The sequence below is a fragment of the Ixodes scapularis genome, unplaced genomic scaffold (genome assembly GCF_016920785.2).
Source record: "Ixodes scapularis isolate PalLabHiFi unplaced genomic scaffold, ASM1692078v2 PGA_scaffold49__6_contigs__length_1374808, whole genome shotgun sequence".
Classification (NCBI taxonomy): domain Eukaryota; kingdom Metazoa; phylum Arthropoda; class Arachnida; order Ixodida; family Ixodidae; genus Ixodes; species Ixodes scapularis.
The window spans coordinates 720,111-737,223 of record NW_024609878.1 but is presented as its reverse complement, the minus strand read 5'-3'; the positions used below and the strand labels follow the sequence as shown (position 1 = coordinate 737,223).

Sequence of the window (17,113 nt, the reverse complement as noted above, 5' to 3'; positions counted from 1 at the left end):
GAGTTGTTGCTCCTGGGCAATGCTCACCATCAGAGGGTCAAAAAAATTTAATTTTTTCTTACATTTTTGGGTAAAACACTTATATCCCCAGCCCCCTCCCCAAGAACAGAAGGAAGGAAAAATAGAATAAAAAGCCGCTCTCATTTTGGCTCCCTTGTTCAACCAAGATTGGACAAGGTGCCTATATTGTGAATGGGGACGTACGATAAAGAAACATAATGAGCAATCACTTGACAAGCAAACTTTGCTGTGACCACAAAGTGAGATGAAAGCGCGTATACAAAAACTGCCATGCCATACTTAAAATAGTTATTTTTCAGGGCTCTTTGCATCTGTCTGGCCACCCCTGGTATAACACCAACAAGCCGTTTACAGGACAAGCGGACTTTACTCACACCAGGTGTGGGCATTGCACGTGCGCAGAAACCAGATTCGCTTCAACGGCAGTGCCACTGCAGCTGTGTGATCGTCAGAGCTGCATGTTGGTATATAGACCAACGCGCTCTGCCGATGTCAAGCCATAGCGGTGACGCTGCTTATGCACGGTGGAGAATAAACTTCATATCCCACAAACCTAGTTTCTGCACAATGAAGTGCCCACACCTGGTGGAGAGCAAAGTGTGCTTGTTGCAACATGTTGGCATGTAAGCTTCTGTCCTACACTTTGTAAAGTTTTTCAGTGATTTAGCCCATGGAAATTCAAGCAAACTCCATATGGTGAGCTCACAGGTGACTCTTCAGAGATGTGCTTGGTGGTAAGGCAGCCCACTTTAGTGAGTGCTCCTCTGGTGGGATTGAGAAAGCTGCCAGCCCTCACCAATGCTCTCGAGCACCTTCCTTGTTGAAGTGACGCCGAGGAGACGCCTTTCGATGACCCTGTCCGCAATGTAGGAACTCACGAGTCCCACCACTCCCTGGCTCAAGTAGAGGCCAGCGTTGAGGAGCCCGTTCTGCACAGGCAAGCACGGAAGTCGGGAGAAAAAACGAGGAAAAAGCTCGACACAGCTCCACACACTTCACCCTTTTCTACATCTGGCCTGAAAACCCTGCCAACGTCCAAACATTACAATCCAATCCAACGTCCAATACCATTCATTACTGATCCTGCCTCTAAGAAGTGGCATAGCCTTCTTTGAAGGCCCTTTCATGTACTAACTTGACTGCCACTGCATCCAATGAAACAGGTCACATTTGCACCCATACCCCACAGGAAAGTAGACACTGCCAGTTTAGAGGTTCCTATTATACAGGGTGTTTTCGGAACACTGGCCAAATCACTCCTGCGAAAAGTAGGCATTTAACAGCAAAAAGCTTGATGTCATATTGGCATCAAACTTTCCTGAATAGGCCACAAGGGACTATTTAGGAATGTTAATAAAGTTTGGTATAGCAGGGTTCCTAATTCCTTCTGAGCAATTAAAGTTTAAGAAGTAAATTTAAAGGTATGGTTTATATAAAAACTGTTTTGGGCATCATCGAAATACATTTAATCGGCACAATTTACAAAAAATATAGGGCACATTTTTTCTGTTCAATGCATACTTTTCGCAGGAGCGGTATGGCCAGAGTTTTGAGAGTACGGGGAATAACAGTATATAACAGCTTAGGAAGTGATTTTAAGAAAATCTAAAGGAGTTTTGAAAAGGAATCGGACATAAAACCTATTGGCAAAGCAGGCAAATGCACGGACCACGTAAAGTAACTAGGTAAGCTTCTTCTCGTTGTGAATTGCCAGTGAAACTGACAATGATCAGTACAACAGGAGCACAAAGTGCAGCTATCATGAAGGTTTGGGTGTTGGTACCTCTTCCGTTAGCGGAAATTTTTTCAGAGATTTGCTATTTAATGGAGGTAGAGTATTCTCAAAAACCTTGTCATCAAAAGTCCAGACCTGTTGTCGTGTATGGTCAAATATAAATTTAGGGGTTTACGTGCCAAACCAACAAAGGGCATCTGACACGTCCCAGCAGAGGACTGAGGATTAATTTAGACCATTTAGGGATCCTTTGACATGCACTGAAAGCTCGGTAATACCACAGCGCCTTTTCTGCAATAAGCCTCCGTCAGTTTGCAGACACTCGGCCGGGATTCGAACCCGCCAACTGGGGATCCGTAGGCCGGCGCTTTGCCTGGGAGCTAGCCCGGGTATGGTCGACACAACAATTAGACATATTCATCTAACAGAGCTAAAAAAGAAAAAAAGAATCTTCACAAGCATTGCTTTTATTTTAACCCATTTACAGCAATTTCAAGTGGCAACACTCAGCGAAAAATAAATACATAAAGCTTTTGTTAAATTGATTTCAATTTTAAATCAAAGAGTGGTGTAGCGCTCTGGACTCGAAAAAAAACACATAATTTACAGAGAACTCTAAAAGCCTCACCTTCTGAATCTCGAAGTGAAGCACATTCTCCAGGTAGCTCGGCAGTTCCGTGAGCAATGTGTAAAAGCTCCAGGCGCTACAGAACTTGATTAAGGCACACATCCACACAGGCTGCGACAGCAAAATCTCGATCCAGGGAACACTCTGCGGCACAACAGAGAAAGCACCATACCATTGCTATGGTTAGACTGCAGACGACAATGGAGGATTAGCTAACTATAGTCGTAAAGACCGGTTCACACATTTGCGTTTGGCTGTTACTGACTGCATTGGGACTGTGGCCCCGGAACACTCCTGGTCCGCATTGATTTCCTAATTTTTACACATCACTCTTTCACCGCATGCTTAAAATAAATCAGACAACGTTATAAGCCACCGTTTCTCGTGAACATTGTGCGGATCTCCTCTTTTGATTGCTGCAAAATCCTACGATCCAGTTACACTCAGACTGGAGGTGTTCGAGGGTCACTGGATAAATTGTGCCAATGTGCGCTCTCGTCGTGACCAGTTACTTGACGTCGTAATGCAGATGGTCTCACCAGCCTCAAAGGGCTATGCCAAACCGAAATTTGGATTTTGCAAAATAAGGCCGCAGAAGCGTTGAACGGGATACTATGAACTCTAAAACATCAGTCATACGTGGATATCACGGATGACCGTATTTTTAAGAAAGAAGGGCCCAATCGAGCAAGGAATAGGACATCACGATTCTCCTGGAACAGTTTAGAATGAGGAGAAGCGGCCTTGCTTCTCTTTTCCTCACTTCGGTTCACCTGCTCAAGGGGACAAGGCGGAGAGGAGAGGGAATGAGACTCGTGACGTCACATGTCTTATCCTCATCAGCCAAGTTCAATCGCGCATTTAATTTCCAAAAATACGACCAACCGTCGGAGATATTGCTGTACGAGTGATGTTTTTGGGTTTTGCAGTGTCCCGCCTATCGCTCCAGCCTTCTTTTGTGAGCTCCAAATTTCGGTTCAGCATCCCTTTAAGGCACACGTCTCTCGAAAGCACCAGTGCTTTAGCGGACAATAGACCACTTGCTAAATCGTTGAGCGTGCTGGCCCGCACTCGAGAGGAATCATAGGAATGGTGTTCATTTAGGTCCCTATAGTGATCAACAATTTTAACCAATTCAATGCTTACACACTTTTGAGTGTAATTCAAAGTCATCCTGAATAAGCGTCAACATATATTCAAAAACCAAGCCATATCACTTTTAAAATTTCTCGTCAATGGCAAGGGGGATCGGTGGCCGAGTGGGCTGAAGCGCGCACCCAGCTCGACGCGCGTGGAGCGAAAGCTCGCGCTGCAGAACCCAGGGATCCTGGGTTCGAGCCCCACCCCTGCCCGTTTCGATCTGGATGAGCATCGTACCGGCGTGCGGTCGTGTTTCACTACTGCGTGAGCACGTTAAAGACCCCAGGTTAGCAGTTGTACTGCACTGGCAAAATTGCTCATCTACAGTGTAAACCAGTGTCGCCCCTACTGGCAGACCAACCTTACACTGTATAAACACTAAACGTCCAATTTGACTTTTGACTTTGATTTCGTCAATGGCAACATTTTTGATACTGTGCATGCAATCCACCTTTCAACCTGGCCGAGCTGCAGAAATCTTTTACAATATTATCATTCTCATGCTTGTTGTTTAAGCAGGAATTTCCTAAAAAGCTGAGAATTCACAACAACCAAAACCAGGATTTAGCTCAAAGTCAGCGGGGCTCTTTATAGCTTTTTTATTGTTTTTTATAGTTATTATCAGCGTTTTGGAAGCTGTACGAGAATGTTAATATTGTAAGATATTTCTGCAGCTCAGTCAGATTGAAGGGTAGATGGCATGCATGCACAGTATAAAAATGGTATAGTCAGTTACAGGCTAAGATAAGTTTTCAAGGAAAGGAAGGCTGAGGAGGAGGAAGCAGACAGAACGCGTAAATATAGGAAGAGGAAGTTTCCTTCTCTCCTCTCCAGCATTCCGTTTGCTTCCTCTTCCCCAGCCCCCCTTCCCCTCAAATGCTTCTCTTACCCTGTAACTGACTACAACATTGACGAGAAATTTTAAGAGATATGACCCCCTGCGCCGGTTTAGTGATCAATGCCAGTATTTCTCCCGCAAGGCAAAATAGTCGCAAGAGGCATTTTCTGCTCACATGACCGGCTGCATGGGAACAGAAAATGAAAGGCACCTATTTTTACAGGTCAATGGCTACGGTAAGTCTGTCCTCACTTCTTTTATTAAAGTTCTATTATATGCACGCAGCAAAAGGGTGAAGGGGCTTGAACTATAAATGGAATGAACCGCATTTACATACTTTAGGAGCAGCATATAAAGTTACTTCTGGGGAAGGTCATGTTAATCAAAAATTAAAGAAAACTACAGGCAGGGTTTATGCCTGCCGAAAAGAATCGGCTAAACTGCAAGGTGCTTTCTTCCCACGGAGCCAGTCAAGAGACCAGGAAACCCTCTGGCTGATATGTTACACGCTGGGAGAGATACCGGAACCAATCAGCAAATTGCCCTGGGGTGGTGGTGATAACTGAGGACGGGAGTTTGCTTTGTTTTGGTTATCTATGGATAGCGGGAACGAACAAAAGAAGGCCTCACCCTGTACACTCCAAACTTGCAGTCTCGGCTTTCGACGATGTACTTTCGCTCTTCCGCAGAGATCAGGCGGTTCTGCTCAGGGGTCGCAGAGGAGAGCAGGAACCAGGCGACAACCCAGACAAAGCCCAGCAGACCTGCCGAGACAACCAGTGCAACATTCCCGAATCCGTTATTTATTTATTTATTTGCTTTACCCTCGGGGCCCGAAGCCACTACAGAGGGGGAGAACAAAGTTGGGATCAAAACAATGAACAGTTATTCACACTCAACAGAAAAATGATTGGTTAGAGCAGACCTAAAAAGACTCGAGGTACACCTAAGCACTTCTTATGAGTTGTGAATGCGAAAGCATGCACATCATTCTTCCGCTCCCTTATTTTGTCTGCAGCATACTTGCGTCGACAGTCAAGCGCGCGCGCTAGCTCTCCTCGGCGCGCTGAAGTTGGGTGTGGAGTGGTGGAGCCGCTGCCCCGCGGACATAGCGCCATGACTGGCAGTCATTGAAACTGATGCGCAGCAACCAAAAGGAGCCTCGTTGACGCGCACCAGCCAATGGGACCGAAGCCGAAATCCATCAGCTTTACTCTGCTTTTTTGGGATCGGGTAAACTAGGTGCTGTTTGGCTAGACTTTTCGCATGGTTTCATAGCTGGGAGCTGGCTTCACTTGAAGAAAGGATTTAAGGTGCCATTTCGTGCAGCTTCAAAGCTGATGACGTCGGCTCGCTCCATAGGACCCAGTTAATGCTTTTGCATTAAAAAGTACAGTATCAGTGATGAATGCAATTCGTCCGGAAAAGTGGTTCCAGTCGAGGGATGTGCGAGGAAGGAAAGAATGGAACGTAGATGTGATAGTGATAGGTACCTCAACTTTGTGCTAATGATCATGACGAGCAGAAATATAAAAGAGACAGGTGATAAATTTGTCGCGAAGCGCAGTTATAAAAATAAATTTTGTGAAATACAGAGAGGTGTGAAAGCTTAAGTCGCGGGAAGAGGAGCGGGAGTGACAAAGTTGATTTCATAGAAGTGACACTAAATGTATAATGATAAACTAGAAAGAATAAAACGAGGCAATCTATCTTGAATGGCCTCCAATGCGGTGATGAGAGCGGCTTATCCGAGATCCCAGACAGAGGCTGCATATTCTAACTTCGGTCGAACTAGAGCTTTATAAAAATATTACCTTGAGAGAAACAGCTGCTAATGAAAAGTTACGCCTGAGGTAGCGTAATATATGGTTAGCATTAGAGGCGATATGCTGAACATGTGTTTTCCATGAGAGGTTACAAGTTATATGCAGACCAGGCACGTAGCCCCCCACACTCCAAAATCTTCCATTTTGCTGGGGCCTCTTCTCTCCCCTCCCCCTCATACAGCATTTTGTCATGGGTGGGCCCCCGCGAATCAAATTCCTGGCTACGTGCCTGATGTACACCTAAATATTTGTAAGAAGATACCGTGTCCAGCTAAGCCTGATTAAGAATGTAGTTGTGAGTTTCATGTGACTCGCGAGATACATTCATGGACTTACATTTGTTAGTACTAAGAGTCGTAGACCATATGCCACGCCACTGGTAAGTCGATTGTCATTATAGCCATCGCTTCATCGCGCCATGGCTCTCGCTAACTTGAAGCCTCTCGAGGAGGAGATGCTTCAGCGAACAACCGACATGGGGTACATCTCTTATGATGCGACACCGTTGTACGCCGTCGTAAATTAGAGTGCAGCAAATGGAGGGCCGTGCCAACTGCGCCGTGAACGAGCCAGTCCGTCCAAGGCAACAGGCACACTTGACGACAGAATCCAGCGGCTTGGAAACCGATGCGATGAGTCAGCCCAGCGAGCGTGCGCTCCAGAGCAGACGACCGGACACATCACTTCCGCAGAAGACGAAAAAAGAAAAAAAAAATAGTGCGCCGTTTTGGAGACAATTATTGCAGTATTACGTTCCCTCTGCGAAAAATTAACATTTTTCTCATACTCTCGTTTGCTTTTATCATCTACAAAAGCATACACATTTTATAAGAACAGCGTTTGCAATCTCCACGAAATGTCGCATTTTCATTGGTCACATGCTGCCAGAACCATGCTCCTCCCATTCTCTGCGATCACCTCGGTGTACTCAATCTTTCAAGGCTCTTTTAATGGGAAAATCGGTTACGAATCGTCATGATTTAAAGATTTCTAGGATGCTTAAAGCCCGCAGAGTGAGTTACCACCATAGTTAGGCGATCTAAAAAGCCTCCTGAGGGCCTCTTTAAGATTCTTCGTTATGACGAGACGTGACAGATTGTGTGAATGAAAAAGTATGTTAATGACGATTTAGGTATAATACAAGCTGCTTTGTGAGCTAAGAAAGCAGACATTTGTCAAGGCGTGCCGTGTATGAGAAAATTTTTGTGTCGACTAAGTACCATATGCGGAATATGCACAGTGTGCATGCAAACTAGGAACCGGGTGCAAACTATTTAAGCAGAAACTTTTCTTTTTTTTTTCGCCTAAATTGGCCCATGCAAACCATATACCGGGTGCGGGCTATGGCCCAGAAAATATGGTATGTGGAGTAAAGTACAAAGTAAATTAAAAGTTGTGTATTTCAAGTAAAGCAATAAGTACACCAGGCACAATGTACTTAAAGTAAAGTACTATAAATATGATGTACTTTCAAGGTAAGCTATGACTACTTTTTAAAGGGTAACTGCAGAGAAAAAAATGTTCAGCCTTTCCACTCTTGTGATATATACTCAGATCGAAAATGCTGCAGGACTACCGAATAGACAGCATCGGTGTGCTCTCTCTTGCTAAGCGGTTAGAAGCGATTGCAATGTAGCCAGTAACGATCAAATGCAAATGTGTGAACCAGCCGTTACAAACACTGCAACGATAATATGTCCAATCGGTGGAGGACAGAGCCGGGAAAGCGAGGTTCAGCGTGAAGGTCCAGCGGCTTGGAGAACGCACGTACCAGAGAGGTAGAAGACGGAGGGCCAGCCTCCGTCAAAACCGTGCTCACAGAGCACTGCGGCCACGGGTAAGGTGACGATGGTGCCCAGCAGGGAGCCAAGGGTGCACACAGTCGCCAGGAAGCTCCGTTCCCGAACCGGCGACCAGCGGGCAATCAGAGCGTACATGGACGGGTACGTCACGCCCTGGGAAGAGACGTTATCGCCAGAGCTGAGCAACAGATTGGTTGATTGATTAATCAATTAATGCTTTAATTGCGATAAATTTTTTTAAACGGTTAATCGGTCGAGTTTTGAGTTTGAAATATTGGGAAGAAAGTATGAATGCTTTTATTACTTCTGGCACGCATGTATTCTAGTAAGGCAACACTGTTGTGCACCAGGGTAAAATGCTTTAGCATTCAATTTGATTGTAATCCAGAGTGAATAATGTAAAAATATTTCATTTTTTTACATCATTCACTTATGGTATATTTATATATTTGTTTTGTGTGTTTAAGCAGTACAACATCATGTTTCAAGTGAGTCTAGACATTGCACCATGAATGACATAGCAAGAAAAAGTAAAAAGGAAACTGTGCAGTTTTGACACTTTCTTAGATATTGTGCCTGAAGGTCAATGCAGCCGATTAATCAACTAAAGGGTAGTGATGAATCAGGTTAAAAGTTTTAATCCCCCCCTCCCTAGTTACCACACATCATTTCCGTGGGAAGGGAATTTCCATCTCGGCCTGCACGTAACTCACAATGTCCAGCAGCGCATAAACTCAATGCTGTCACGGGTGGTGACCAAAATAACAATAAATAAACAGGAAGAAATAAATGTTTAATGTGGCGAACTTGTGCTCAAAACAAAAGGGAATAGAAGATAATGACAAAGCGTCGTGAACGTCGAAGTCGGCGAGACAGCAGAGTCGAACGCTGGGGCAAAACTGACTCCGCTCGCCTTGCAGAGTCCCTTATGTACCCTCGTAGGTTTCTGGATCATTTGGTGCAGAACTTTCGGTGCGTAGAACGTTCAGTACTTGATCAAACGAGAATGTTCTCGACCTTACGAGAAGGCCAAGTTGAAAGAATAAATAAAAGGGCAGTCCACTGACTGGAATCGAACCCATACACCTTCCACGCAACAGTCAAGCGCAATAACCACTCGGCCACACATGGGCTTGCTCGCCGACGCGCGTGGCAATACGCTGGACAATTTAAGTTTCGTAGCCTCTCACAAAAGTGCCAGGGGTTTAGGCATTAAGTACTGGGATTGGATAAACGGTGATCTAGACGTGCTTCCTTGATGCCTGACGCTAAGCGAAAAGGTGGAAAGGCCCCCTGTGCCAATGTGATAACAGCTACAGTCCAATAATGCAATTGTCGCAAAGGCAGCGGCCCTGCAATCGCTTGTCTTTTATAGCGAAGCAGTTTATGGCTGGGGTTCCATGGATTTCTCGAGTACGTCGACAGAAATCGCAGCGTCCTCCTTTATCGTCGTCCCAAGCGCTTGCGTGCCTAGTTCCTTCCGCTATGCAGAGCTATGCATACAGAGAGTTTGGTCAATGGGAGGCGCGGGCAGAGCCAGGGCGTGCACCAGATGCAGAAAGGGGGCTCGGAATGCTCTCTTGGCCAACCAGAAGCCAAAAAGAATCCCCTAGCGGTGGTAACGAGAAACAGTTTTAATCATAGGTTCATGGTTTTATTAAGCGCATAAGAGTTAAATGTAGTAACCCTTCATGGTTGAAAATAGAGTGCACGTTATATTTTGATGCTGCTCGAACTCATTTTTGTTCGGACAGAGTGTGACCGCTCGGACAGCAGATTCCCGGCCCTTGGCACCTGGCATATGGATAATGTCGATCGTTCTACTAGTCGCACTCTTTTACCAAGATTTAGGAAGACTGTGAGTGAAACATCACGTGCACCATATTTTCAGTCATTGAGAGTTACTCCGACGCACTTATTAATTCTGTTTCTTGCAACCACTGCCAGGGTATTATTTCCGGCTTCTGGTTGGTCACATCCGAATTTCTGAAGACGCACTGGAACAAGCCCAGCTTGCTTTCGGCCAAAGGCGTTTCCTCATTTGCGTCATAAACTTCCCAATGAATGGCCAAACTCTCTGTATATATGGCTCTGGGTCTATGGCTAGGGTTCCGTGGATTTTTCAGATAATCGAAGCCGGAAACCAACACTGCTTGTGTTAACGAGAGCAGAGAGGCGCTACAGTTGGAGACTTCTCAGAGGGGGCTTCCCGTGAGTGAGTGTGAGTGGACAGTGTTTCAATCCAGACACATCCACGCTAGAAACTTCGTTTGATGTTAGTCGCCATATGGTATTGCTCCTAAAACAATGCTGAAATCGATCTGACGCCATATTTTTCGTGTACATCAACCAAAGCTCGCACTGCCCTTTCTTTATCGTCATTCCAAGCGCTTGCGTGCCTAGTTCTTTCCGCTCTCTTGGGGTGGCAGTCCTGTTGCCCGTGTCTAGTTTCCTCCAGCTCCTCAGGGCGGCAATAGTCGTCCACGCGAATGTATATAAAAAACCAGAAAGACAAGTTTCCGTTCTCCATTTTTATTTCTCTTCTCTCGTCGTAATAGGGAGGCCGCGTATAGTTTGGACACGACCAACTCTATAATGGGCGACCAGCTCACCTTCTGCTGCCCCAGCGCGCCACTTTTTGTTTTGCTTGTTTAGTTCTTTTTAGCTCGCCTAGTTCCCATCGCTCCCGCTGGCGCTGCTTAGAATCTCCACTTTCCCCGCTGCTTAGTAGGCTCGGGAAGCCTGGGGAGGCTAGTACAAGCTGTCTTTTGGCACGTGCACGCGTGGACGCGTGGTTTTTCTGGCTGTAAAAAGCTCAACATTAATGATAAAGTGAAACTCAACGACAGGCTGTGATGGTCTTCTGCTGTGTGCCGCTGTGCAAGTCGAGCACGCGGACTTCGACGGGGGTCGCTTTCCACGAGTTCCCGGTGACGGAGATCCGGAACGACTGGCTGAAGAAAATCTCTTGCCAAGCAGAAGGCGAATCAGTTACCCACCAAACTATGTAGCATAAAGAGAAAATAGGTTCTCTTCATGTTCATAACACAAAATAGGTCGTGGTACATATAAGTTTACAGCGTCATCCTTTACACGCCGTGTTGCCAATGCTGGACGCTGTATATAACCTTCCTCATTTTGAGCGTTTAGTTAAATATGCAGTGATGCTGATACACCTACGTACCGGATCAGCCGTCATTCATCGGAAGGAATGATGTTCACGTGTTAATGTTGGGAGCTCGCGAATTTCAGATGACGCGGAACTTGTTGACAGGGTGTATATTTTAATTATAAGCATGTTAGACGTCATTAATTTATCTGATACTGCTTACTGCATTCGTTACTGCTTTCGATTTAGTGCGTCACTAATAAAGTTGGTTGTCTGTGTCCTAGTGAAAATGAAAGAATAATAGTAAATATACAGCTTGTCTCTGTCTCTCATTTTAACCATTTTTATGAGTCTGCTTATTTTAATGGTCTATTTTAAACATTTTTACGCTTTTGCCTTTCCTACAGCATTATTTCAAGAGGTTAAGTATACGTTTTTTTCATGTATACAATAGTATGTTCATTACTGGACAGTGGAGAAGAACCATACCCTAAAACCGAAACTGACATCTTTTTATTGAAATTTTGAGTATTTCTGGGTGTGCATTCTTTACAAAAGGTATCAAACTGAAGCCGGTCGTATTAAGTGAGAAAAAACGCTGTACGTCTGGCCGCGTTATAGGACTGGAAGCTATACTGATAAGCAAACACTCCCATTGCTCTATGTTGGCTTCACATAACTTAGCTCTTCTCAAAGGGGGAAAAAAATAAATAACTTAATTAATAGACCGGCAATAGAAAGCGCTGTCGCTTTACTCCGTTTACAGAACATGTCAAGAAAGCTGTGCGGTTGTCGACAGAAAAGGTTACAATCCAACTCGTGGGTTTTATCAACACAACCGCCGCCCGTCGCGTATGACCGCGCGCGCATTTGGAGATGATACGCGGCGGCGCCTGGCGGATTTCGCTGTCCCCAGCCATGGTCACGTGGTATTTTCCGGTACACGCGCTCCCACAGAGAGGGGAGAGCTGACCTGGTCGCCCTTTATAGAGTTGGTCGTGAGTTTGGACTCCCAAATAGTAACGCGCCTATGAAGAGCAACGGCGGGGATGGCAACGAGAATGTCAGCGGTGGCGGCGGGCAGCAAACGTCACCGTCTGTGTCGTGTGCTAAACAGCCTTGCTGGTCGTCCACCTTCGCAGGGTGGATTAGCTTATAATCTTTTGGCTGGAACTTCTACAACCACCCGCCATGATCACGACACTCAAAAATCCAACACTCTGGCTACCGTGGCGTCGTTTCTTGGCACATACGAACGGGACAGTACGCCAAACACGCCAGTCGAATATGCATTCCAGACACCATACCTAAGAGTAAACGGAGAGAGACCGCACGTCCCTGCCCAGCGAAGCTAGGGAGCCTAGAAGTAACTCAAACAATACACATAATTTGCTATTTAATGGCAGACGCCACCTCCTGCGCAAATTGGTTGCTCACACGCTTGCGTGCACTGTCACGTGGCAAGGAGAATGGTGGGAAGAGTGACTGAGTTAACCTTGGAGATGCTCGTGGGCGATCGACACCTTCGCCTCTTCCTCACAGCTCGTATTGCAAATGCGGCCCGTAAGTCACGTCACTGCGATCGAGCAGTTTTAAACATCCTCAAATTTAGGCACACTGTGTGAAGCTCACCTCAGAGAGCCCCTCGAGTGCCCGAAGCACCAGGAAGGCTGGCAGGCTCGCACGCGCCACAACCGCAGTGAAGAGCGTGAGCACGGCAGTGATTCCGATGCCTCCGCCGAATATCCAGGCCGGGCTGATGACCTCCGACACCCAGCCACCTGGGATTTGGGTGATGATGTAGCCGTAAAAGAATGCGTTGAGCACATAGCCCTGAGTCACCTGGTCCCAGAGGAACTCCCCAGTCTGCGGCAGAGAGACAGACCAACCTTCTTAGGGCCGGCGGCGGCTTGCAATGAGGAGCTACAACCAAGGGAGAAAGCCGCCTTTTCACGAGCAATTTACTTTGATGGAGCAGAGAAGCTCGTTCAGTTGGGCTTTCTAAGATAGTCAAGGCGTAGCGGAGAAGCCCATTCGGCTGGGCTTTAGTGCATTACGTGACCTGGCACATATACCAAATTTCCTTGAGGACCACGCTGCCTGCCCTTTAGAATGAGATTAACTCGAGCCTTTCTTTTTACGCAGTGTTTAGCACTGCGTCTGAGGGAACCCAAAATGAAAATTAGAGTTACATCCATCCATTATGTCCCACGTAACTTTACCCCAAAGTTTTGAGTTAACGTCCGAAGGAACTTTAAATGAAAATGAAAGTTACGTCCGACAGTCCGACGTCAATAAAAGTTAAAGTTACATCCTGCGTAACCTACGCAATCTTATTAATGTTACGCTTTACGGTTGCTACATGACGTAAGCATAGGGTGACCATATTACTCAAGGTAGAAAACAGGACATCCCAGTCCGGAAAAGGAGGAGGGAGGGGACAATTTAAAGATTAAGATTGGAAGAAAAATATTAATGCAATAACTGCCATATCAAAACATTAGCATACTAGATATTCAGTAACTAAAAAAAAATATTTCTACACACGAGCCTTCGTGAGAGAAAAAGTGTTTCTGGGAAAGTGTTTCTGGGAAAGTGTTTCTCTAATTTTTACTCTGGGTAAAAATTTTAAAGTACCTACGGTTAGTTTTGTGAAATATACTTGTAACGAGTAGGCATAGTTTCGGTTTGCTTCAACTCGCTTGGTGCTCATTTCGAAACTATGCACTCTTGCAAAAACGGGACACCATTCTTTATTGGGACAAAGAGATGGAACAGCAGAAGTGGACCTCAAAAACAGGACTGTCCTGGACAAGACGGGACATCTGCTCACCCTATGTAAACACAACCATATTGGAAATTATTACTATGTTATGTCCAATGCAGCGTTCGGTAATTGGCTAAATCGAGACTCTATCTGTACCTCCAGATATAGAAGCCCGTCACATTAATTTTTTTTCTTTCCCGTGTTTTCATTTTCTTTAATTTTTTCCTCCTTTAAGACGATTTCTTGCGACGCTTTCTGAGAATCGCGGACATTCAAAGCAATTATTAAGAGAGAGAGAGAGAGAGAGAATGGTAATGTGATATGAGATAGGATTGTGTTATTTACAGCAGCAGAGTTTCCGGCAGATTTGTTGAAAAGTGGCACAATCTTCGTACCACTCACGTCGCCACGCGCACTAGCTTTGGCAGTGTTTTCTTCCAGAGTGTCTTAAATAAAAAGATGTTTCGAGAGGGCCGCCTGGGTGTGAGAATGACAATAAACCCTTGACCTTTAGCCATATCAACTTTGCTCTCAGCGTGAGCCAGCAAGTGCTCCAAGTAGGTGTAACATATGTGGCAAGGATAGCAAGAAGTATTTTCATATTGAAAAAAATTCAATAAACTGTCTTAAAGGAGGGGAAAGAAAAGAAAGAAAAAAATGTATGTGACGGGCATCGAACCCACCCAGCTTCAGCAGCCTCGATGTGCGAGGAACACATCCCAGCCCTCTCAACAAAGCTGAAGGTACGGATAGAGTTGAGGTTTTAACCGTTTCACGAATGCTTTATCGGACGTAACGCAGTAATAATTCACAACATTTTTGTATTTACGTCATGTATAGGCCGTAAAGTGAAACATATGCGTAGGTTACACGGGACCTAACTTAACTTTTATTTCGGGTTCTGTCGGACGTAACTTTACTCTTTATTTTGAGTTTGGTCGGACTTAACTTTAATTTTTATTTCGAGTTCCATCCAGGGACGTAACTTTAATTTTCATACTGGGTTACGTAGGAGGTAACTCGAAACCTTGGGGTAAAGTTACGTGGGACGTAACTTTAATTTTCATTTCGGGTTCCCTAGGAAGTAACTTTAATATTCATATTCGGTTACACTGGACGTAACTCGAAACCTTGGGGTAAAGTTAGGGACGTAACTTTAATTTTTATTTCGAGTTCCATCCAGGGACGTAACTTTAATTTTCATACTGGGTTACGTCGGAGGTAACTCGAAACCTTGGGGTAAAGTTACGTGGGACGTAACTTTAATTTTTATTTCGAGTTCCCTAGGAAGTAACTTTAATATTCATATTCGGTTACACTGGGCGTAACTCGAAACCTTGGGGTAGAGTTAGGGACGTAACTTTAATTTTTATTTCGAGTTCAATCCAGGGACGTAACTTTAATTTTCATACTGGGTTACGTCGGAGGTAACTCGAAACCTTGGGGTAAAGTTACATGGGACGTAACTTTAATTTTCATTTCGGGTTCCCTAGGAAGTAACTTTAATATTCATATTCGGTTACACTGGACGTAACTCGAAACCTTGGGGTAAAGTTAGGGACGTAACTTTAATTTTTATTTCGAGTTCCATCCAGGGACGTAACTTTAATTTTCATACTGGGTTACGTCGGAGGCAACTCGAAACCTTGGGGTAAAGTTACGTGGGACGTAACTTTAATTTTTATTTCGAGTTCCCTAGGAAGTAACTTTAATATTCATATTCGGTTACACTGGACGTAACTCGAAACCTTGGGGTAGAGTTAGGGACGTAACTTTAATTTTTATTTCGAGTTCAATCCAGGGACGTAACTTTAATTTTCATACTGGGTTACGTCGGAGGTAACTCGAAACCTTGGGGTAAAGTTACGTGGGACGTAACTTTAATTTTTATTTCGAGTTCCCTAGGAAGTAACTTTAATATTCATATTCGGTTACACTGGACGTAACTCGAAACCTTGGGGTAAAGTTAGGGACGTAACTTTAATTTTTATTTCGAGTTCCATCCAGGGACGTAACTTTAATTTTCATACTGGGTTACGTCGGAGGTAACTCGAAACCTTGGGGTAAAGTTACGTGGGACGTAACTTTAATTTTCATTTCGGGTTCCCTAGGAAGTAACTTTAATATTCATATTCGGTTACACTGGACGTAACTCGAAACCTTGGGGTAAAGTTACGTGGGACGTAACTTTAATTTTCATTTCGGGTTCCCTAGGAAGTAACTTTAATATTCATATTCGGTTACACTGGACGTAACTCGAAACCTTGGGGTAAAGTTACGGACGTAACTTTAATTTTTATTTCGAGTTCCATCCAGGGACGTAACTTTAATTTTCATACTGGGTTACGTCGGAGGTAACTCGAAACCTTGGGGTAAAGTTACGTGGGACGTAACTTTTATTTTTATTTCGGGTTCCCTAGGAAGTAACTTTAATATTCATATTCGGTTACACTGGACGTAACTCGAAACCTTGGGGTAAAGTTAGGGACGTAACTTTAATTTTTATTTCGAGTTCCATCCAGGGACGTAACTTTAATTTTCATACTGGGTTACGTCGGAGGTAACTCGAAACCTTTGTTGTAAAGTTACGTGGGACGTAACTTTAATTTTTATTTCGAGTTCCCTAGGAAGTAACTTTAATATTCATATTCGGTTACACTGGTCGTAACTCGAAACCTTGGAGTAAAGTTAGGGACGTAACTTTAATTTTTATTTCGAGTTCCCTAGGAAGTAACTTTAATATTCATATTCGGTTACACTGGACGTAACTCGAAACCTTGGGGTAAAGTTAGGGACGTAACTTTAATTTTTATTTCGAGTTCCCTAGGAAGTAACTTTAATATTCATATTCGGTTACACTGGACGTAACTCGAAACCTTGGGGTAAAGTTAGGGACGTAACTTTAATTTTTATTTCGAGTTCCATCCAGGGACGTAACTTTAATTTTCGTACTGGGTTACATCGGAGGTAACTCGAAACCTTGGGGTAAAGTTACGTGGGACGTAACTTTAATTTTCATTTCGGGTTCCCTAGGAAGTAACTTTAATATTCATATTCGGTTACACTGGACGTAACTCGAAACCTTGGGGTAAAGTTAGGGACGTAACTTTAATTTTCATTTCGAGTTCCCTAGGAAGTAACTTTAATATTCATATTCGGTTACACTGGACGTAACTCGAAACCTTGGGGTAAAGTTAGGGACGTAACTTTAATTTTTATTTCGAGTTCCATCCAGGGACGTAACTTT

The 17,113-nt window shown here is 44.4% G+C and overlaps 1 protein-coding gene across 1 annotated transcript in view; it reads right to left on the bottom strand.

The window, feature by feature from the left end:
* LOC115330845 (sialin) overlaps nt 1-17,113 on the bottom strand; it is a 38,828-nt gene that overhangs the window by 10,915 nt on the left and 10,800 nt on the right. The window contains exons 3-7 of the mRNA XM_029992890.3: nt 12,732-12,965; nt 7,960-8,143; nt 4,993-5,126; nt 2,385-2,528; nt 818-950 (exon numbers count right to left, since the gene is read on the bottom strand). Of these exons, the coding sequence (XP_029848750.2) occupies nt 818-950; nt 2,385-2,528; nt 4,993-5,126; nt 7,960-8,143; nt 12,732-12,965 (829 nt within the window). The remainder of the gene's footprint in view (nt 1-817; nt 951-2,384; nt 2,529-4,992; nt 5,127-7,959; nt 8,144-12,731; nt 12,966-17,113) is intronic.